This window comes from Podarcis vaucheri (assembly GCF_965113315.1).
Source record: "Podarcis vaucheri genome assembly, chromosome: 9".
Classification (NCBI taxonomy): Eukaryota; Metazoa; Chordata; class Lepidosauria; order Squamata; family Lacertidae; genus Podarcis; species Podarcis vaucheri.
Genome location: NC_138767.1, coordinates 15,964,646 through 15,987,289, shown reverse-complemented (window position 1 = coordinate 15,987,289; position 22,644 = coordinate 15,964,646). Strand labels below are relative to the sequence as shown.

Sequence of the window (22,644 nt, the reverse complement as noted above, 5' to 3'; positions counted from 1 at the left end):
ACCCATAGGGGCCAGGGGTGCGGGGCGCCCGGGCGCCAGGCTCTCAGGGATGCCAGGCTGAGAGTCCGGGGTCAAGATTTGAAGAGCCAGTCCGGGGACTGAAGAGCCAGGCCAGCCGAGAGCCGCTGCCGAGTGGAGCAGAGCCCGTTGGAGCGCCGCAGGCTTTTCTGCTGTGGGCACTGAGGCGGCCAGCCACCCTCCTCATTGAGAGGCCCGCCCAGCACACACATGCTGCCCACATTAGGCGCGCAGCTTCCCTCCCAAGCCTCTGTGGGGATTGCTCTCTTCCTTTCACCCATAGTGGCAAGGGAGAGAGTTGTGTGTCCCCCAAAAGCTCAACAAATCTGAGCTGCCCCCATAAAGAAGCCTAACAACTTTGGCTGCCTCCCCCCACAAAAAATGGGGGTGCAGGGCAGTTTTTTGCACCCCGCCGCTCAATATTCAATAGATGGCTCTGCCTCTGCACTCCCGCTAACGTTAAGGGAGTAGCAATGAGATACAGGACCTTCTCAGTGGTGACCTGAGGCCTGGCCCACCCATGAGGCAAAGTGCGGCAACTGCCTCAGGCGGCAGGATCTACAGGGGCAGAAGGTCCGGCCTCCAAGGAATGTATCAACTGCTGCTGCTGCTGCTGCCACTGTGGCAGCAATGGCTGCCACACATTTCTTGGAGTCCAGATTTGCTGCCTCCTCAGCAGCCCTTCCCCAATGGCGCCTCTAATGCCAATTTGGAGGCGCTGATGGCCTCCTTCTATCCCTAGGGGGGGAAATGGCAGAGGAACCCACCCTCTGTGATTCAGAGCAGACCGCATTCTGCCCCATGTACTGCCTTCCCACTTTAACTATTGGGTAAGATTGATTTTATTTCCCACCTGCCTCTTATTCCTGGAGTATATCTTCACTCCCCACTTGTTCCCTGGTGGGGTAAAAGCCATTTCATAGTTTACCTCAGGTGCCAAAATGTCTGGTGGGAAACCCAGACTATGGAATGCTCTCTCCAGGGAGATTGGCCAGGCGATTATTTTGTTATGTTTCTAGCACCAGGCAAAATCCTTTTTTATTATCCCAAGACTTTTGTTAAATTCCTAATCCTTGATGTAATTAATTTCATGCTGCCTTTATCTGAAATGTGTGCTGCATATATTTTTATCTGTCTATCTATAGTTCGTGTATCGATTGCATTTTGCTTTTATGTGTTTGTAAAGCTGCTCGGAGGGAAAACTTTTTTTCTTCAGAACAATCCACAACAAACAAATAGACAAGCAATACTAACATCAGACAGAGGATCCGGGTGGCGCTGTGGGTTAAATCACAGAGCCTAGGATTTGCCGATCAGAAGGTTGGTGGTTCGAATCCCTGCAATGGGGTGAGCTCCCGTTGCTTGGTCCCTGCTCCTGCCAACCTAGCAGTTCGAAAGCACGTCAAAGTGCAAGTAGATAAATAGGTATCGCTCCGGTGGAAAGGTAAACCGTGTTTCCGTGCGCTGCTCTGGTTCGCCAGAAGTGGCTTAGTCATGCTGGCCACATGACCCGGAAGCTGTACGCCGGCTCCCTCGGTCGATAAAGCGAGATGAGTGCCGCAACCCCAGAGTCGGCCACGACTGGACCTAATGGTCAGGGGTCCCTTTACCTTACTAACATCAGAACACTATAAAACATTGGTCATTAAACATCAGTAGATTCCATTTATGTTGTTTGGCAAAGTGGAGTCTCAAATAAATCTTGGTAACCTTGCCCCAGTTTTCTAGGGAAATGTAAAGGTAAAGGTAAAGGTACCCCTGCCTGAACGGGCCAGTCTTGACAGACTCTGGGGTTTGTGCGCCCATCTCACTCAAGAGGCCGGGGGCCAGCGCTGTCCGGAGACACTTCCGGGTCACGTGGCCAGCGTGACAAAGCTGCATCTGGCGAGCCAGCGCAGCACACGGAACGCCGTTTACCTTCCCGCTGGTAAGCGGTACCTATTTATCTACTTGCACCCGGGGGTGCTTTCGAACTGCTAGGTTGGCAGGCGCTGGGACCGAGCAGCGGGAGCGCACCCCGCCGCGGGGATTCGAACCGCCGACCTTTCGATCGGCAAGCCCTAGGCGCTGAGGCTTTTACCCACAGCGCCACCCGTGTCCCGTAGGGAAATGTATGACAAAGTAATAAATACACCAATATCAGTTTGTAGTATCGCCTCAGTTTATTTTAGCATATTTGCCTCCAGCCATATGCCTTACAAATACAATACTCTTTATTACATCAGAAGCAAACCTGTGGGAAATGTCAGAGGCAACAGGACAGGCTTGAGGGCAAAAATTAAGGTCCTCACGAGAAATGGACCTGTGAGGTGGAAGAGAAAGTTACTAAGCTGGCCATCATTGATTATGAAAAAAGTGAGTAGCAAACACAACAGGGAACCATTATTGCCAACCCAGCAGGAAAATTAATTAAGCTATTTATAATACATGACAGACTTTTGTTCATTGTTTTATACAGACCCCAAGTGCCTTTATAATTATAATCCTAAACACACTTTAGGGAGCAAGTTCCACTGAATATAGTGTTATAGGAAAAATGGGGTTTGGCTTTTGCTGCCCAGCACTTCAAGGGACTGAATCCCCTAAGTCAGACAAGAACTTTTTAATAGTTGCCCAACCCTTAGCCAAAGACCAGCCAAAGAGTCTTACCCATGTCTCCTGTCTGCCAAGATAACTGACAATGTTTTACTGATTGCATTACCTGGCCACCTTTTGATATGGTAAATACAGTGGTGCCTCGTAAGACGAAAATAATCCATTCTATGATTCTCTTCATCTAGCGGTTTTTTCGTCTTGCGAAGCAAGCCCATTGACGGATTAGCAGATTAGTGCTATTAATGGCTATTAGTGGCTTTTAGCGGCTTATCGGATCAGCTGATAAGCGGCTTAGCGGCTTAGCAAAAGGGGGGGGGAGGGAAAAAAACCCCACAGGAACTCGCAAGACATTTTCGTCTTGCGAAGCAAGCCCATAGGAGATTCGTTTTGCGAAGCACCTCCAAAACGGAAAACTCTTTCGTCTAGCGAGTTTTCCGTCTTGCGAGGCATTCGTCTTGCGGGGCACCACTGTAAATACTTTAGTTCTAGAATCCACAAAATACACAAAATAGGCTCTTAAGACAGGGTTTGAAGGATTTGTAAGTGAAACTACTGGGAAAGGTTTTTCCAAGATATTTCCTTCACAGAGGAAATGTTTGGGGTCATTAAGAATCAAGATGGCTTCAGGATTGCTCTCCTGCACTATTTGAGACATGTGGTTTAGATACTTACGCATGTGTGTTTTACCTTGTGCACATTTATTCTATATTTGAGACCTTAGAATTCTTATAACAATTGCACGATCTGCTTTTGAGTAAATATATTTAGGATTGCAGTGTAGGGCACTGTCAGGGAACTGCCATCAGAGCCAGAGGGAAAGGGAGGGCTCCAGAGGGTTTCCGGAGAGCGTGCCAGGAGGGAGAGAAGCAGCACATCTTCTGGGGCAGGAAATCAGCGTTACACCAGTGGAGAAGGGGGGCAGATGGGGGAATCGACGAGGTGGCTCCGAGACTCTTCGCCGGGAACCAGTGGGGAGAGCCCGGGTCCTCCGATGCCCACACCCTCCCTGCGCAGAAGGCTTCCGCGCAGGGAGGCTAGGAGGAGACTAAGCGTCAAAGAGCTTCTTTGCTGGAAGAAGTTCAAGAAATGCCCACTAACGGATTCTGCCAGCGATTGAGACAGTCACGGGTGCGTGGCTGTCCAGACAGAAAGGGTTCATACAGGCAACCAGCCAAGAGTGGCGTTGATTTACACACAAGCAACCCCTAGAACTATTACAGGCACCTACAAATCTGTCTTACAACAGGAGTAGGAAACTGTTCTCAGTGTCAGAGCCACACTCCCTCATGCTGGGGTGGGAGAGGGGCAACAGTTGAAACACACCATTCTCCCCCAACTCATTTAATATCCCCAGCAACACTCTGAGGCAGCTTAGGCCAAGAGGCAACAACTAGCCCAATGTCATTTAGTGAGATTCATGGCCAAGTAGGAATTTGAAGTGCCTGGCCTATATATTAACTTCCATTCTTACTTGTACGTATTGTATAGCACAATGCTAGCTTCTCCACAACTTGCCTCTGAGAAAATTATAGTTCACCATGAGATGGACAGACCATGTAGGTCCTGCCATGTCCCAATACGCAATTTGTTGAAAGCTTTTTCATTTGCAAGGAAGTTGGGTGACTCTGGCGGGTCATTAACGATATAATCACCACTTACTAAAGCTGGTAGCAGCATCTTTCCCGCCCTTGCATGGTTAGATGTTCCACTTATTTTTCTATTACAGGTGAGCAGGTGGGATATCCAGCTGTTTTTGAAGTGCAGGTGTAAACACACAACACCATCCACCCATCATGGAATTTGATTTTCACAGGAAGAAGAAAAGAGAATCTGTCTTGAAAGACAGTGGTTATAAAGTGTATGTATTTTGCACTGCATTGTTCAAATAGAGTTCCTTCTATCTTAAAATCTTCAGAGAGATGTACAGATTGGAACAGGATAACTATCCTTTCTGGGCTGCTGGACACATTTGGAATCTTGACAAATGTCTGTGGTCACCAGTCACAAACTGGCTGCTGTGGGGAGGTGACACAACACAAAATGGGTGGCACACCTAAAAGAGCAGAAAAAGAGACAGGACCACAAAATGATGTGGGCAAAACCCTCCCACTAGCACACACCTCCATCAATGGGAAAAAGACACCTAGGTCAGTCACTGTTGCACTCACACACAGAAAAGCTTTTTTTGCAACTCCGTTCTGCTTGGAACAGAAGGGAGAATGGGTGTCCAATCTTGGCATTCAGTGAAATGTGCGTATGCTTTAAGGAGAGGTGTTCAGTGTGGACAAAGTCAAGCAAACAGGAATGGAACAGGGGGAGCAAACAGTCTTTCCGTCCTGTACATTATGGATTTTTGAGGAGATATTGCAGGTGCCATATTAGGTAACTGGCAGGGATTTCCCTCTGGTGGTGAAAGCAACAGAGGAAGAGGAGTGTTCTAAAACCAATTTAGGCACAATTTTATATGCACTTTTTGGAATTCCCTTGCCAAATGCATACCTCTAATTGTAATGCTGACATTTCAGGCACAACCGTTTTGAATTTGCTGAACTAACAAGGCGTTTGTTGCTAGCGTCTGCAGAAAAGATCAGCAACCCTCTCCATCATGACATCTGTTGGGGCTCTCCCTTCCACCTGAGGCCTGTGAAAACTATTTTGAAAGCGCCCATCCCTTCTGTACAAGGTACATGCGTGGACTTTGTGGACCGGAGGGTGCTGGGGTTTCCTTCTTAATTTAATTGCTTACTCAACACAGAATTAATATGTGGAATTTACTGCTAGGAGAGGGCCATTGGTTTAATTCCATAGTCTATGGACCTACCTTTAATCTAAACAAGCATTCAGTGACCTCTTCCTTAATTTTTTACCATATTCATTTGAAAAAGAACTTTAAATATTCAGTTACAGGCAGTGGTGAGAACCCAATGTTGTGTTTTTATCTTAGGGATAAGAATGTTTGCCAAACAAGAATGGACATTTTCTGTGATTCCCCTTTGTGGAATTCTGTCCCCAGGGAGACTCACCTGGCATCTTCATTACATATCTTTAGGTGCTAGGTAAAAAGGTTTCTCTTCAATCAGGCGTTTGGCTGATTAACATCCTATGGCCTTTTAAATGTGTCTGAGGGAGGCTATGTGTTTAGTTTGGTTTGGTTTTTGTTATATTATGTATTTTTTTTAAAGTTGTGAATTGCCCTGTGATCTTTGGATGGAGGGCAGCATACACAATTTAATGATGATGATGATGATGGATAGCCATCAGCCCTGTGGCCAACATAGCCAATAGTGAAGAACAATTAGAATTGTAGTCCATCAACTCCTGGTCTACATGTCTAAAGAATTGTGTTTCTATGGAAATCCTGTTCCATTCTTCTCTTTTGTTTCCTAATCTTAGCAATAGAATTCAACAGGATTTTGCAACGCCAAAGACTTGAGAAGATTGAACTTCACTGCAAGTTAGCACAGCAAGTGGAGTCCAAACTGAAACGCAGGATCTATTTGGCAAGGAGACCACTGCCACCAAGTGGTCGCAACTAGGTTTGACTCGTGTTTATGGTGGTTATATCAACAGTAGAGAAGCTATTCACCACATCAGTGCACAAAGTGAGCAGGCTAACAAAGGGCTTTCCGCAGCCTTAATAAGATCATGTGTATCTAGTAACGTAATTCAAATTATTAAAAACCGAATTGGAAAACCAGTCCCGAATGCCTAATGGTGATCAATGCAGGGAAGGCAGGACAAAGAACGATGCTATGGTCCTGGTCAGATGTAATGATAAATAATGTTTTATAAATGCATGCATGAGCTTTTGGCTCACTTGCTCCTTCTTCCGCTTCTCTTCCAGCTGCAAGGAAGAGATGGGAAGGCTTCACATACAATTTCCCCTAACCACAGTTAGTGGAATGGGCTGCTTCATGCAGTCTTCAACAGCAGGGATGGGCAGGGGCATTTTTGCAGCCCACGGGCCACATTCCCATCTGGGTGACCTTATGAGGGCCATACGCCTGTGGTGGGAGGGGCAGAGGGGAAAGTGGGTGGGGCAACAGGTGTGAATTTTACCTTTGGAGAATAGCCTAGTTTGTACAAACACTCATTTACCCACTTCATCCAGACAGGCAAGAGGCGTTATCAGAGTTCATCCCAGCCAGACAAAAGCACTTGGGGTGCAAAATGGAGCCACTGAGAGCTATGTCCTAGGAAAGTTCTGAGGGCCACATGAAGAGAAGTAGAGGGCCAGATTTGGCCCCAGGCCATGACACTCTTTACCCCTGTTGGAACAGCAAACTGCACACCATAAAGAAAGTTGATCTGGTCTGCTCAGAAGAATTGCGTAGGGTTGGGGGGTGACCCAGGGATGCCATGAAAAAATTACCCACTTGACCATTTAAGCTCCAGAATTTACCATCACCATATTGCCATAATTTTATTAGCTAGGAGTGCTGTGCCTTTGATTTAAACAACTTTTCTTATATCAGTGACTTTAGATAGCAATACTTTTAAAACAGGCTAATAATGATATTCAAAATATTACAAGACAGCGAGAACTTCAGTAAAACAGAGCCATATTTTCCTCTATTCAACCTTCTAAGGGCCAAATGGGCAGGGCCTGGGACAAAGTGGGGGCAATATAAAAGTCTTACCTTTGATACAAATAAATGAGGCATTTGCTTTGTGTGGGCTCCGCCTCCTCTTCCAGCCATACCTGTCCTCCAGTCATGACCTTTTTCTAGTATGGTATTTGCAGCCAAAAGTAAAAAATCCATTTTTTGAAGCCCACCCCACAGACCCAGATCTTGCAATCATGATTAGGGCAAACAAGATGTGACATTTCCCCCATAGCTTAGCATTGCACAGCTGACCAACGTTAAAATAATTTGCTGTCTTGGGGAGCCTGAGCCAGATAGAGGATAGGGGCTTAAAAATGGACCCCCTACAATAATGGAAACTAGGCAGCTGCTACTTGCAATGGGAATAAAGGTCCCATTGGTGCCAATGCAAGTTTTCTTCCCATTGTGTGTAACAATTTGGGAGCCTGTCATTTCAATCAGGATCATGCCGGGAGTAAAGGATTAAAGTAACCTCCTGCTGAGCCACAATCCTGATAGTCCGGGACATTCGCAGGGAAACCAAAATGCTTGTTTACAAAGCTTTTGTACTACCAACCTTATGCACGACCACTTATAAACGCCATCTCCAACTCCTTGAAAGATTCCATCAAAGGTGTCGCCAAAAATTTTTACACATCACTTGGGAAGACAGGCAAACTAATATCAGTGTAATGGAAGAAGCAAAGATCACCAGTGTTGAAGTAATGATTCTTCAACTTCAACTTCGTTGGGCTGGTCATGTTGTGCAGATGCCTGATGATCGTTTTCCAAAGCAACTACTCTATTCTGAACTTAAAAATGGAAAGGGTAATGCTGGTGGTCAACAAAAGAGGTTCAAACTCTCTCAAGGCAAATCTAAAAAAATGTAGTATAAACACTGACAACTGGGAAACACTGGCCTGCGAGCTCCAATGGGAGAACAGCCTTTGCCGAAGGTGTTATGGGCTTTAAGACACTCAAACTTAGGATGCAAGGGAGAAACGTGCTAAGAGGAAGGCACGCTTGGCAAATCCACACCATGATCAACTCCCACCCGGAAACCAATGTCTCCACTGTGGAAGGACGTGTGGATCCAGAATTGGCCTCCACGGTCACTTACGGACTCATTGTTAAAACCGTGTTTTTGGAAGACAATCTTACTCGGCTATGAGTGATCGCCAGAGAAGAAGAAAGAAGATAGCTCAGAATCCTCAGCACTGACCATTTCTCAAAAATCAGCTGTGCAATGTCGTTATATGACAAATGTCAAATCTCGTTTGGCCCTAAGTTAATCTGATTAGTAAGGGCTTGCTGAGGTAGTCAATGGCAACAGGCATTCTCTGTGTGTGCTGTTGTTACCTATTAACAATTCCCAGTAAAGGTAACCTGATGGGATGAACTTCAGCAGTTCCTAGCACTCAACTGCAAAGGAGAAGACTGGGACTAACGTGGAAAGAGGATGGCAAACAACTCCGGTGGCATCCCGTATACTAACAACGGAACAAGCGGCAATACAGACGGGCAAGATTATGGAAGTACAATATATGATCTGGCTTTTCCCGTTGTGATAGCAATTATCACAGGTTTTATTCTGTTCTCCATGGGTTGTGCTACAGATACGAAGAAGCTGTGGGGCCACATCAAGAGGCCATCGGGCATCGCTGTGGGGATGGTGTGCCAATTTGGGCTGATGCCTCTGACAGCCTATATTTTGGCTATCAACTTCCCTGCAAAGTCAATCAACACGCTTGCCATCTTTATCATTGGCTGTTCCCCTGGAGGTTCCCTGTCCAACTTCGTCAGTTACTGGGTGGATGGAGATATGGATCTCAGGTAGGACAACACAATACAATTTCTTCTGCACATAGTGAAGGAGAGAAACATAACTTAGCAATTCTGTTTCTTGGCAGGCTGGTTGCCATGTACAAGTGGCTGGATCCAAACCATGCCTAATTTGTCCCATTGATTTCAACAATGGATTCCAACCCGACTCAGTCTGGCCCTGGATCTAGCACAGAATGTGCTTTTTCTTTTCTTTCCTCATTGGGGAGCATTCAAATGTGCAGTCTTGCACCTGCAAGCTTAAGTGTCACAATCCAAGAAAAGTCATGCCACATGTTTCTGTTGTGTGCACATATCTGCTCTTACACTCCAGCATTCCTATGTGCTACAGAGACGTCTTTGGCCATGTTCACCAGCAGGCTTTGAAAGTGATTAGGTTGACATGGGATGTGCTTCTGTGCAGAACATGTGCTTGGAGATGCTTGTGAAGCAGTGGCCTCTTATTTTTAATATTGTGACTTTAAGATTATGTACCATATAATCAGGAGATGATGCTAAATGATTCTGGACTATTTGGCTGTATCAGTCTTTCTGTAGTAGTTTTATAGTTTCATAACTGATTCACAGAAGTGTGTTAGATACTGTTTGTTTTGTAGTTTAATAACCAGGGTATCTGTTTGCCTGTAAAAATGAAACAAACAAACAAACAAACAAAATGCCCAGGGTGGGGGTGGGGGTGGGAATTAATGTCATTGAATGAATGAATGAATGAATGAATGAATGTCATTGATGTATAAAAATACGACCATGGCAAATACCTGGGAATTCTCTTTCTTTAGGCCTATATCCTTTCTCAATCTATTCATTCATTTCTCTAGAAGCTACTTTCCCACATTCTGTCACACTACCGTGTGACCAAGAAACAGAGCTCAAGATGCAGATGAAGCTAGGATTAGTTTTCAGCGACTAAGGCCACCCCACCAGGGTTGAAAAGCAGGTTTACTCAATAGTACGCCTCTTTATTTTCTCCCATATAAGTGAATGATTCCAACTCACGCCTATAAGGGAAAGCGAAATACTGATAAAATATTGCAAGGTGGACAAAAGCTTTTACTGCTGACCTCTGGGTGGTGATACAGCCCTCAGAGGACTGCAATCCATATCTGCTTGCACAATACACAGACTGCACCCCTTTTCTGTCATTACAATGCCTTTTGGAAAGGAGAGTTTTTGCCAGGATAGAGGTCTCTCTCTCTCTCTCTCTCTCTCTCTCTCTGTGTGTGTGTGTGTGTGTGTGTGTGTGTGTCTGTGTGGAGAGACCTTTGCACAGCACTCTGTTGTACAATGGTAAGAATCACACCCAGTACTATTTTTCTAGAAAAAAAGGTGCCTGAACTCACCACGAATGCCTCCCTTGTTCTTTTATAATGGCAATGGCGCCCACCTGAGAGGTGCAGGAACTGAGTTCCGGCAAGTTCCGGCTGGAAAAGAATCCCCTGCGTTGTTCCACTAGCATTTGCCTCTGGTCCTGCCCACCACAATTAGCTACAACTCCTGTGTAAGAAACCCATCTCTTGGTAAACCACTTTGAAGGGGTGTGTGTGTGTGTTTACAATCAAGTGGTGTATAACTTGAAAAAATAAGTACAGTGGTACCTCGGGTTAAGAATTTAATTCGTTCCAGAGGTCCGTTATTAAACTGAAACTGTTCTTAACCTGAGGTACCACTTTAGCTAATGGGGCCTCCCGCCGCCACAGATGCACTATTTCTGTTCTCATCCTGAGGTAAAGTTCTTAACCCGAGGTACTATTTCTGGGTTAGCCGAGTCTGTAACCTGAAGTGTCTGTAACCTGAAGCGTCTGTAACCCGAGGTACCACTGTAATAATGGCACACACACACACTACTGTTGGGGAGCTTGTCACAATAGATTACATCATTAACTTGCCTGCAGACCATCTCTTGCTCCCACCCAAGCCTCTTTCACTCTATTACAGCATCAGCATGACGGCCCTCTCTAATATAGCTGCACTCGGAATGATGCCTCTTTGCCTCTTTATCTGCACACGGACCTGGGAATCTGAAGGCGACATCACAGTTCCATATCAGGCCATAGGTATGTTTCTTGCTCATCTTAAAACATAGATGACAGAAGTTGAGCTATCCCTGCCCAGATAGGGGCACAGCTGTGTCACCCGAAGGCAGGCACTCTATGCCACCGAGACCACCTGAGCCTCAAGCAACAGCAATGGACCCAGGAGGACCCCCAAATTGCGAACTTGCTCCTTCAGAGGGTGTGTAGTATTGGCAAAACCTATTGGTGTTTCACAACTTTCTGATTAGTTGCAGGACCTTAGCCAGACCTAGTAGAGTACATTCAGAATCCAAGGAAGCAATTGGCGACTTGGCTGTAGACAGGATAGACGAAGCAGGAACCAGGATAGACGAAGCAGGAACTACCAAACTTGTAGTTAGGTGTTTATTATATACAGTGGACTATTTACAGGAACAGAACATGGATCTTTTGCTAGCTCTCTCTGACACGACTCACAACTCCTACACTTACAGATGGGTAGCCGTGTTGGTCTGCCATAGTCAAAATAAAAAAAATTCCTTCCTGTAGCACCTTAAAGACCAACTAAGTTAGTTCTTGGTATAAGCTTTCGTGTGCATGCACACTTCTTCAGATACACTGAAACAGAAGTTGCCAGATCCTTCTATATATAGAGAAGGTGGGGAGGGGTATTACTCAGAAGGGTGGTGGGAATCGGAGATTGGCAGATAGCTGAGATGAGCCTGATGAGCCTGTTGACGACTCTTAACGACTGTAGTAGGTCTTACAGGAAAAGGCAAGGGGTGAGAAGGTGAGAAGTGGCTTAGTCATGTATAATGAGATAAGAATCCAATGTCTCTGTTCAGACCAGGTGTCTCCATAGTTTTAAGTTTGGTAATGAGTTGCAATTCAGCAGCTTCTCTTTCCAGTCTATTTCTGAAATTCCTTTGTAGTAAAACAGCTACTTTGAGATCTTGTATAGAATGTCCTGGGAGATTGAAGTGTTCTCCTACTGGTTTCTCTGTTTTGTGATTCTTGATGTCAGATTTATGTCCGTTTATTCTTTGGCGTAAGGTTTGGCCTGTTTGTCATCTCAGCTATCTGCCAATCTCCGATTCCCACCACCCTTCTGAGTAATACCCCTCCCCACCTTCTCTATATATAGAAGGATCTGGCAACTTCTGTTTCAGTGTATCTGAAGAAGTGTGCATGCACACGAAAGCTTATACCAAGAACTAACTTAGTTGGTCTTTAAGGTGCTACAGGAAGGAATTTTTTTTATTTTAACTCCTACACTGACACACTGAACCACTGAACTCACACATTCCAGTTAGTAGGCCATTAATTATCACTCCCTTCAGAGAGCTTGACCAATCAGGGAGCAGTCTCCATGTCTCTGTTATCACCAGGCAGACTTACTCCTTCAGATTGCCTTCTGGCTGTCTGCCAAACCTTAATTGACTCTGTGTGAGTAGCTGCGCATACACAGTTTCCCAACATGTAACTCCATCAGGAGCAGGCAACCTCCCATAAATCCAGTCTAGCGAACCACACACAAACAGGGCTTCCGTCTAACCTGGGTTGAGCTTCAGTTTGTTAGATCTCATCCAGTCCGCTACTGAGACAAGACAATGGCCCGGCACATCCGCAGTGCCACATGCAGATATAAAGGAGAAGCAGAGCAGTGTGCTATCGGCATATTGTTGACAATGTACTCCCAACATCTGGATGACCCCACTCAGGGGGTGTTTTCATGTAGATGTGAAATGGCATGGGGGGTGAGGCAAGGTGAGGTGACTGTCTCAGGAGGCAGGATCGCCCCTTCTTTGCTGGCAGGAAGGGGCAACATTTTGTGGTTCACCTCAGGTGCCCAAATGTCTTGAACCAGCCCTGCTGAGAAACCCCACACTGAAGGCTCCATGCGGCCAAACAGCTCTCTCCAAGCATCAGACTCTGGAAACAACCAACCAAGTAGCTCTGGAACAACCACTCTGACAGCTACTCCGGAAGAATACCATGGTCAGTGGTATCTAAATTCGCTGAGAGGTTGAGGAGAATTAACAGGAACACATTTTCCCTGTCTCTCTCTTGAGATAACCTTGTAGGCTGACCTAGAAGCAGCTTCTGTGCCAAAACCGGGCCTAGACCCTGAACGAAATGGATATAGAAAATCAGTTTTCTCCAAGAGTGCCTGGATCTGGTCCAAGAACCTCACCCAAGAAGGGGAGATTGGCAACTGGCTGCAAGTTACCTCGACTTTATGAGCCCAGGGAGGGTTTCTTGAGCAGTGAACATCCTTTCCTGCAAGGAGGCATTAATCACCTCCCAGGCCCAGCCAGCTGTGTGCCCCCCCGCTAATTTTTATCAGCCAAGAGGGGCGAGGGTCCAGAGCGCAAGTGGTCTCTGGAAGCCCCTTCTGCAGTACTTCCCAAACACCTGAAAACTAGCTGAATAGATCTACATTTGACTCCTCTCTTTTTGAGGGGTAACTCTTCTTAGCCTTAATAATATCTACTGTTGGTGACATTTCTGTTAAATATAGAAGGCCGTTGACCAGCACTTTGCAAATACCCAACAACCCAGCTGAGTAGACCTACATTTGACATGCACTAACCTTCTCTTGTTGTCTTTGTCCATGGAGTTTTCTTGGCAGGGATACTGGAGTGGTGGCTTGCCGGTTCCTGCTCCAGGTGGATCACGTTTGGTCAAAACTCTCCACTATTACCTGTCCATCTTGGGTGGTCCTGCACAGCATAGCTCATAGCTTCTCTGAGTTATTCAAGCCCCTTCACCACGGCAAGGCAGTGATCCGTGAAGTTCAAGTTTTATTGCGGCCAAAGCCAGTGACACTAAACACCACAAGATCAAACAACAAGAAATCAACAACAACCTCAGAAAAGAAAAAAAGGTTACACAAGGGAACTTCTCAGTGTGCCATTCAACAGAAGAGATTTATGCTTCCTAATTACTGAAGTGCAAAATTTAGCCACCTCATATGATATTGAGCTTGAGGAAACTTCCAGGAGGTATTTTCGGGGGAGGATTCCAAATAATATTGAAGGGGTATAAATTTTGATAGAAGCAGTAAAATAAGTTGAACTCGTTCTTCACTATAAAATTCGCAAAATAGAAGAATGTGTGTGACAGATTCTACCTTATTAGACATACAAGAGCAGAGACGCGCATGCATTGGAACCCGCGTGAATTTGCCGTACAGCACTGCTGAGGGCATTGTCTCAAAGCGGGCTCTAGAGAAAGCCCATCTATAGGCTTCGTTAGTGATGTTAGTTAAGTAAGGGGCAGCTGCAAAATTAGGCCAAGCTTTTAAACATCTATACGTCTCTGGGAGTAGGGCGCCTTCTTGTTGTAATTCGATATCATAAAGTCTCTGAGTGATAATTGCTTTTGCCTTGTTCAGAGTTCCAATAAAAAGATTTTCAGGGTTTAGGCCAATTTGTTTGATCTTGTTAGTTATTTGCATAAGCCAAGGAGGATAGGGAACTGCGGCCAGGAAGCAAGGTAATAGTCCCTTAGGATTGTAATGGATTTTCAGCCAGAGGGATATTGCTTGTTCCCAGACTTTTAATTCCACTCTGGGCAGTCCTGCCTCTTGCCTCAAGACTGCATTAGGTGTACACTTAGGGGTAGCAAATAATGATCTTAAGAATTTAGATTGTACTGTTTCAAGGGTCTTAAGGTTGGCAGTGGGGCTAATTTGAGAGCCATATAGGAGTTGGGCTAAAGATTTTGCCTGAAAGACTGTTAGCATTTGCACTTCTTCCTGCTGATATAGCTGATGTGGTCAAGTGTGTTGACAATTTGGCATTATAAGAGAAAGTAATGCCTAAGTATTGGAAGGTCTTAGTCTGTTCAATGGCGTTTCCCTTTACGCTCCAATTATCTTTCCTGAAGGAGCGGTTAAAATGTACAATTTTAGTTTTGGCAAAGTTAATTGTTAACAGTTCAATGTTACATTGGTCACTAAACTTTCCTAAGGCACGTTTCAGACCCACTTTGGTTTGAGAGAGAAGAACAGCGTCATCCGCATACATTAAAACTGGTACTTTTCTGCCGTTAGAGAACACAGGGGGGTGGGTTTCAATTTCACGGCAACATGTGACCAGGGAGTTAACATAGATGTTAAATAGGAATGGGGCTAATAGGCATCCTTGTCTAACTCCTCTTTGGACTGGGATTTCTCTAGAAAGTCTGCCGTCCTGTGCAAGTCTTATCTGGAGGGTATTGTTCTCATGAAGCTTAATCATCAGAAGTAATAACCTTCTGTTAATACCCATATTGGCCAATTTGGCCCAGAGCCTACTCCTAGATACAGAATCAAAGGCCGCATACAATGACTTTTTCCAATGTTTCACATACTTATAGACAAAGTAATCTAACACTAAGCAGTGATCAATGGTGGAACGTCCAAATGTAAACCCTGCTTGTTCAATTTCTAGCAAGTTATTATGATCTAACCATTCACATAATTTTAGGCATAGATGTTTGGTATAAAGTTTACAGATCACATTCAGGAGACTAATTGGTCTATAATTAGATGGATCAGAGGGGTTGCCCTTTTTAAATATAGGAACAATTATAGCTAGTCCCCAATCTTTAGGGATTTCAGTTGTCTTATCTATATATGAGAATAGATTTGCAAGGACCGGGGCCCACCAGTTTATTTGCGCTTTCAGAAGTTCAGCGACAATGAAATCACTTCCTGGGGCTTTGCCAGATTTCATTTGTAGAATTAACGAAGTGATTTCAGTTTCAGATGTTGGGGGCCATGGTGTATCATTATCTAAGGGGATGTTAAGCAGCGCAGAAGGACGATGTTCCCTAAACAGCACTTTATAGTGCTCTTCCCATGAGTTTGCAGGGATTATTGTGCCCTCATTAGGAGCTTTGGTTTGACTGGAGATAATTTTCCAGAAGTTGGAATTGTCTTTTTCTAGTGACGCTTTTATGAGGGCTTGCCAGATGAGAAAGTCTGTGGTTCTTTTTTTGGTTTTTAATAACTCTTTGTAGTTCTTTTTTTAAGTTGTAACTCTAATTTAGTGATAGGGTTAGGATTTTGCTGGAATACCTTAAAGCATTCCCTGAGTATAAGTTTTGCCTGAGTGCATTCGTGGTCAAACCATTTTTTGTTGGTAGGGGACTCATTTTGGTTAGATCTCCTGGGTCTTGACAATAACGGTTGGAGTTTTCGGATTAATGTGTTATAATGGTCAATTGGGGAGGTCTCTTCAGTGTCGTTGGAAGTCAGATCAGCCCAGAGGAGTTGACTTTCCATTGATTGTGTCCAAATGCTAAAATTGTTATTAACATAAGGGGACCATTTAATTCTGGATCTGCCTATTTGTTGTAAAGCATTAGGATCAGGAGTCTGTGGGGCAAGCCCACATCTAGAGGGTTCCCAAAATTCAGTCCTTTTAAGATTTAGGGGTAAATGGTCACTTTCGGTTCTTATATCTACAGTAAATTCAATATATTCATCAAAGAGTTCTTGGGAGACAAGGATGTAGTCAATAACAGAATGCCTTAAGCCTGACCAATAAGTAAATTGGCCAGGGCAGTCTCCCGAGGAGAGGCCGTTTAAAATAACAAGGTTTAATCTAAGTGCCATTAAAAAAAGACATGTACCAGCAAAATTGGTAACTGGGTCAAGTGAGTGACGCCTGAATAGGGGCCAATGTTCATCATTAGCATTTAGGGGACCCATTCCACTTTCGTTGATTAACTGTTCGTCTGAGTGGCCTAGCCTTGCATCCATGAAGTGTCTGGCGTGCTCTGGTCCATGGGGTCACGAAGAGTCAGACACGACTAAACAACAAAACAACCTTTCCTTTTCCTTTTTAGGGACAACTCTTTTCAGCTTTGCTATACCCATCGCTTGCGGTTTTTGGGTGAAGTATAGGTGGCCCAGGCAATCCCAAATCATACTCAAGGTAAACTTGGGAGGCACATTCCTGTTAAGGAATTAAAAACTCCTGCACGGAACAAAAGCAAGCAAAGATATACAATGTATTTCACCCTATTTCCGCCAGTCCACTCAAGGCGATTTACAATCCAAAGCAGTTGCCATTGATGTTATTTTTAAAAATGGGAAAAGGAAAGGAAAAAAGAAAACGGACGGGATGGCAAATGCTAATTCAATCTCAATGCCAATTCTTCCTGTATGATTACGTAAGGATGAGGGTAGACTATTGATGGAGATGGTTCTGGGAGGAGGAAGGATGAGCCAAGTGATGAAAACCAAATGGAACGACATGCTCCACCTTTCTCTTTGTCCATTTGTAACAGGTTGGAAGCACCATTGGAGGATTTCTATGGGTAGTCCCGTCAGTAGCCTACTTCCTGACATTTCAAGGTTCTTGGATTGTGGACTACTCTCTTCTGATAGTTGCAGCAGTGCTCCCAGTGACTGGCTACCTTGGTGGCTTTCTGCTGGCCCGTCTCACCTGCCAATCTTGGCAAAGGTACCCGATAACTTGATTATTCATTTGCAGGAACTGCTTATAGCCTGCCCTTTGATCAACACAAGAGACCAGTCCAGGGTACAAGAAATAAGAACGCAGCCCAATGATGTGGGCAAGATACCATGCTTCATGGACTTCTAGGCTTCCAAGCTGATGTGGGGTGGCTTGGTGGCTCCAGGGGTGCTGTGAACACACCATCACATGCTCAGATGTCGTCAGCTGCCCTTGAAGAGGTGGTGTGGTGTGGGTTGCTCCTTAAAAAGGAAGCAATGTAGCAACTATTGGCCACTCACCAACCTTCCATTTTGGGTAAAGGTGGCAGGAAGGGTGGTGGCAGGGATACTTAAAAGTGTTCCTGGATGACACTGATTATCTGGATCCTTTTCAGTCTGGGTTTAGGCCTGGAATGGAATCAGCCTTGGTCACTTGAGAGGGTGACCTATAGCAGGAGAAGGACAGGGAGACTGCAATCTTGTGCTCTCAGCAGCCTTGGATACCGTTGACCAAGGTATCCTCCTGGACTGATTGAATTGGCCAATTTTGGGAGTGGAAAGTTTTCAGACCTTTTTGGACCTGTCGAATCTTCCCCCAAGTGACTCTGTGTACAGAGAATTTCAAAATCTTTGTGCTTCCAGGTGTCGGACGATTTCTGTGGAGACAGGAACTCAGAACCTGAACTTGCCCATTGCTGTGTTCCAGCTGTCTTTCAGTTTCCAGCATTTCATCCAGATATATCCATCCTTTGTGATCTATGGCGCGTTTCAGTTGCTAAATTTATTCCTTATGGTTTCAGGTAGGTAATTCCATTCAAAAATGTGCCCCGAGGAAAGTGAAAACAACTGGGAAGTACCAAAGACAGGTCTAATGTATAGAGAAGCAGTATTCAGAATAGGAAAGGGGCAGTTGTTGTTTACTGTTTTGTTTTGTTGGATGAGGTCCAGATGTTCTTATTTTATTGCTGATTCAAAATGTTTAAATAAGTGCTCAAACGGATGAAATAATTGGTGAGGGATGTAATTAAGAACATTTATATTAGTGTCCCCCCTTTAATTAAATCCCTTAGAAAGACTTCACACGTAAAGTATAGATGTGATTTTAACGTAAAGTATAGATGTGATTGGGACGCAGGTAGCGCTGTGTGTTAAACTACAGAGCCTAGGGCTTGCCGATCAGAAGGTTGGCGGTTTGAATCCCTGCGACGGGGTGAGCTCCCGTTGCTCAGTCCCGGCTCCTGCCAACCTAGCAGTTCAAAAGCACATCAAAGTGCAAGTAGATAAATAGGTATCTCTCCGGCGGGAAGGTAAATGGCGTTTCCGTGCGCTGCTCTGGTTCACCAGAAGCGGCTTAGTCATGCTGGCCACATGACCCGGAAGCCGTACGCCAGCTCCCTCGGCCAGTAAAGTGAGATGAGCACCACAACCCCAGAGTCGTCTGTGACTCGACCTAATGGTCAGGGGTCATAGAAACATAGAATCATAGAATTGGAAGAGACCACAAGGGCCATCGAGTCCAACCCCCTGCCAAGCAGGAAACACCATCAGAGCACTCCTGACATATGGTTGTCAAGCCTCTGCTTAAAGACCTCCAAAGTAGGAGACTCCACCACACTCCTTGGCAGCAAATTCCACTGTCGAACAGCTCTTACTGTCAGGAAGTTCTTCCCTTTACCTTTTTATAGATGTGATTAACACATATATTACTAGCTGTATAAGCATATAGTTTTGGCCACAGCTACCTACGCCGAGTTTACCTTTGGTAGCAAACACAGGTGCTCCTCTATATAACAGGGAGAACCACTGTGGAGTTAAAAGCGCAAGCTTTTATTTTGAAGTCCTTAGTGAGAACCGAAGAAGACCTCAAGCTACTCATTTGGGCCAAAGGTCTATCTAGCAGAGCATCCTGTTTTCAGCCACATGCTTCTGGGAAGCCCTGAAAGCACCATGTGCGTGCAACAGCCCTCTGCCCACTTGTGCATTGCAAGGGGTTGGGCTGGATGATCCTTGGGGTCCCTTCCAACTCTGCACTTCTTTGGTTCCACATGCTCCCCAGTATTCAGAAGCTGGTTGCCCATGATGGTATGGGGGGTGGTTATACCTTTTCAATACTGTTCATGCCTGCAAAAGGTTTTGGGCAAACGTACTGGTTCATTTCCAAGCGGTGCACATCTCGTAACTTCCTGTTGAAAACCTGTGACCTTTTATAAATGTTCTGAGCATAGCTGTCAACTTTTCCCTTTTCTTGCAAGGAATCCTATTTGGAATAAAGGAATTTCCCTTAAAAAAAGAGAAGCGTTGACAGCTATGGTTCTGAGGTGTGTGCATCTTGCTTTTGCTGCTCTACAGCACAGGAGTGCTCCTTCAGACGACAAAATGCATTGGGCAAGCATTGCAGCACAACGAAGAAAGTGGAATTATGCATGGGTGGGTCCGGAATAAATCCAGCATGAATGTTGACATGTTGTTGCAGAATATGCCCTCCCCCCCAAAAAAACCCCTCAGCAACAACCAGCCCAGTGTGGGTGGGCACCGAGTATTTCCATCCTGGACTATCATTCAAGCAGTCTCCTAAGTCATTTTATTCATTTGCTTTGCACGCAGGTTATCAGATTTATAAGAAATGTCTGGGAAGAGCAACAGCAGCAGCAGAAGAAGAAGAAGAGCGACCATCTGATCCTCAGGTCACAATGTCAGGCAATTTGGGCGGTGAAATCAACTTGCGATTTGAAATGGAGCACGAAGTCAATTCCAAAATGGAAAATAGTTTCAAAGTTCTTTAGCTTCATCAGGAAACTGTGTGTGACGGGTATGTGATTCAAATCCTATGTACGTACCATCCATTTAAAGCACGATTAAATTTTCTGTTTTACAGTTTAAAGTACACATTTTTACATCCTTAAGATATCAATGACTTCCCTTCTTCTCTTTCTATGGTTCATTTTACGTATCCTAAATCCCTGCATATTTTACAAAAACTATACCAATCAGTATTCCATTATTACATCCATCACAACTTATTTACACTGTTGAATTTATCTTAATGTTGCCATTGTTTTCAGCTGTACACAGTTATTTCCCATATATTCAATAAACATTTCCCAATCTTCTCTAAACGTATGTTCTTCTTGTTCTCTTATTCTATATGTTAAGTCTGCAAGCTGCGCATATTCTGTCAACTTAAGTTGCCACCCTTCTTGGTTGGAACTGCACATGTTTTCCATTTTTGGGCTAACAAAACTCTGGTTTTTTGGGAAAGTACTTTTAAACATTTTTTCAATTAATTATGGATCATTTCCCAATACCCTTTTGCCCTTTTACAAGTCCACCACAATTCCTAGTACCCTTAACAAACTACAGTTTCCAGGAGTCTTGGACCCAGGGTAGTTACGTGCTTTAAATGGATGGTGTGTACATATCCATAACAAGATCTGTGCTACTACATAGGCACACTAATGCATCTATCAAGCCCTGTCCTTTTGTTTAAGTGTCCAGGATGTCAATTTGATGCCTCATCAAAGAGTAACACACACACACACACACACACACACACACACATATATATAAAATGGTTGCCACAAGCCAGAGTGTGCAATGATTCCTTTCACAGTTATGATTAACGAAAAACATGCCATTTAAAAGGTCACTTCCAGCATTTTTCCTAGGCTGGATAGTTCTCTCTGTATGTTTCTCCAAGTCTTTCATGCTTGGTTTGCTTGCTCAGACATTTTGGCTTCAAATGCAGAAAAACTTGGGAAGGTTAACAGTCAGAGTTAGATTGCATATTTATCAGGTCAGCTTCTGTAGGGCAAAGCCATAAAAGGGAACAGAGTGTCATCTAGGCATGGGCGGCCTATAAGGTCTGATGCCACCCCACCCAAAACTTGAAGGATCTGAGGCTGAAGAGAAAAACAGGTTAAATTGACAGAAGACGTATGAAAATGAACTCTCTTTTAAAAGTGTTTTATTTACACTGTGGAGACGTCCCAGCAGTTATAAGCTTAGACATCTGATAATTGAACTTTTTTTTGTAAAAGTATATAAATATATACACAAGACTCTATATAAAGTAAACATTGTGTAATACAGTAAACGTTTGCTATTTTTCCTTATGCTAGTTAAGTTGTTCTGTAAAGCTTAAATACTGATTTCAAGTATTTTCTATAAAAAGCTCTACTGTATTAAAAATGCTGGGGGGAAAAGACTGCTCTGCTATAAACAAAACGCTTAAAAACAGACTAATAAAAAATTACCAGTAAGAAAGACCACCAGGATAAAATACTGTTTTCATTTCCCAACCGCCCATCCCTTGCATCAGAAATATACCATAAAATAGTTGGGAGGGAGAGAAAACGTAATACTTCTTTAAAAATAGGAAGAAGGGTTTTTTGTTCCTTTTAAAAAATGTGTCAATTGCTTATCATAGTTCGAAAAAGCTGCAAAAAAAATTGCAGCGTTATTAAATATATATGGCGCACAAAGACCCCCAACCTGTTGAAAAAAGAGGGGGTTATAGTGGTACTCGATAGAGATTGGAACTGGAATCCTATTGGCAGAGCTCACCTAGGGCACAGCTACACTACATTCACGCACACACACACACACACACACACGTGTACTGGTTTCACACCAATTTAACTGCCATAGCTTCCCCCCAAAGAATTATTGGGATTTGTAGTTTGATGAGGGCACTGAGTATCCCAGTCTCAAGTCTGTCACCAAACTACTGTTCCCCTAGGGAGACCTCACACAGACATTTAACTTGTTTTAACTCTGTAGTGTAGATATGCCCAAATTATTCAAGAACCTCATTTCCCCCCTTAAATGCATATTTGACTTGTAACAGCTTAGTTGCTTCTTGGCTTTTCTTCCGCTTGGAGCCGTTTTAGGACGTACAGGATAACTTGATAGCAGAAAACGTACTGGTCCTGCAAAAGGAGGGAACGGTGTGTAAACTCACGGGAACACCAATTCTGAACTGCAAAAAAGTGGCTGCAGTAGAGTCCACTTAAACACAGCTGCATCCTAATCTTTCACCCCACAGATTACACTGGTGTAGAGCTTTGCTCTCTTTCTTCAATTGGGCCTTTAACTAGTGTGCCATCCATTCTCACAACCTTCAGGTGGTTCGGAAGGGGGA

At 44.3% G+C, this 22,644-nt stretch overlaps 3 protein-coding genes across 10 annotated transcripts in view; 2 read left to right on the top strand and 1 right to left on the bottom strand.

Moving 5' to 3' along the window:
* Positions 1-4,330: 4,330 nt before the first annotated feature.
* On the top strand, positions 4,331-6,310 carry LOC309540994 (uncharacterized protein C4orf36 homolog). Its single transcript, XM_082238376.1, has 3 exons — positions 4,331-4,471; positions 5,139-5,296; positions 6,007-6,310. The coding sequence occupies exons 1-3, from the start codon at positions 4,407-4,409 to the stop codon at positions 6,147-6,149; spliced, it is 366 nt and encodes a 121-aa protein (XP_082094502.1). The 5' UTR covers positions 4,331-4,406; the 3' UTR covers positions 6,150-6,310.
* A 4,581-nt stretch (positions 6,311-10,891) lies between these two features.
* Positions 10,892-20,411, top strand: LOC309540092 (sodium-dependent organic anion transporter-like). 3 transcript variants are annotated; one of them, XM_082236766.1, is made up of 5 exons: positions 10,892-11,095; positions 16,892-16,980; positions 17,336-17,511; positions 18,147-18,304; positions 20,109-20,411. In XM_082236766.1, the coding sequence occupies exons 1-5, from the start codon at positions 10,984-10,986 to the stop codon at positions 20,285-20,287; spliced, it is 714 nt and encodes a 237-aa protein (XP_082092892.1). In that variant the 5' UTR covers positions 10,892-10,983; the 3' UTR covers positions 20,288-20,411. The 3 variants fall into 3 exon arrangements, 1 of the variants encoding a protein (XP_082092892.1); XR_014223043.1 differs by lacking the exon at positions 16,892-16,980 and having other exon boundaries at positions 18,147-18,960; positions 19,163-20,411; XR_014223044.1 differs by having other exon boundaries at positions 16,892-17,511; positions 18,147-18,960; positions 19,163-20,411.
* Positions 20,412-21,451: 1,040 nt separating this feature from the next.
* The window catches only part of PTPN13 (protein tyrosine phosphatase non-receptor type 13), a 172,333-nt gene continuing 171,140 nt past the window's right edge, over positions 21,452-22,644 (bottom strand). For all 6 annotated transcript variants that reach the window (XM_082236237.1, XM_082236238.1, XM_082236240.1 and 3 more), the window contains one exon: positions 21,452-22,432. In XM_082236237.1, coding sequence (XP_082092363.1) covers positions 22,352-22,432 — 81 coding nt within the window. In that variant the 3' untranslated portion in view covers positions 21,452-22,351. The remainder of the gene's footprint in view (positions 22,433-22,644) is intronic.

Coding starts and splice junctions, on each gene's coding strand:
- LOC309540994 (XM_082238376.1), top strand. CDS start 4,407: ATGGAATTTGATTTTCACAGGAAGAAGAAAAGAGAATCTGTCTTGAAA. Junction 4,472..5,138: donor AAAGACAGTGGTTATAAAGT/GTATGTATTTTG, acceptor CTGACATTTCAG/GCACAACCGTTTTGAATTTG. Junction 5,297..6,006: donor GCCCATCCCTTCTGTACAAG/GTACATGCGTGG, acceptor TCCTAATCTTAG/CAATAGAATTCAACAGGATT.
- LOC309540092 (XM_082236766.1), top strand. CDS start 10,984: ATGACGGCCCTCTCTAATATAGCTGCACTCGGAATGATGCCTCTTTGC. Junction 11,096..16,891: donor AGTTCCATATCAGGCCATAG/GTATGTTTCTTG, acceptor TTTCCTTTTTAG/GGACAACTCTTTTCAGCTTT. Junction 18,305..20,108: donor TTTATTCCTTATGGTTTCAG/GTAGGTAATTCC, acceptor CTTTGCACGCAG/GTTATCAGATTTATAAGAAA.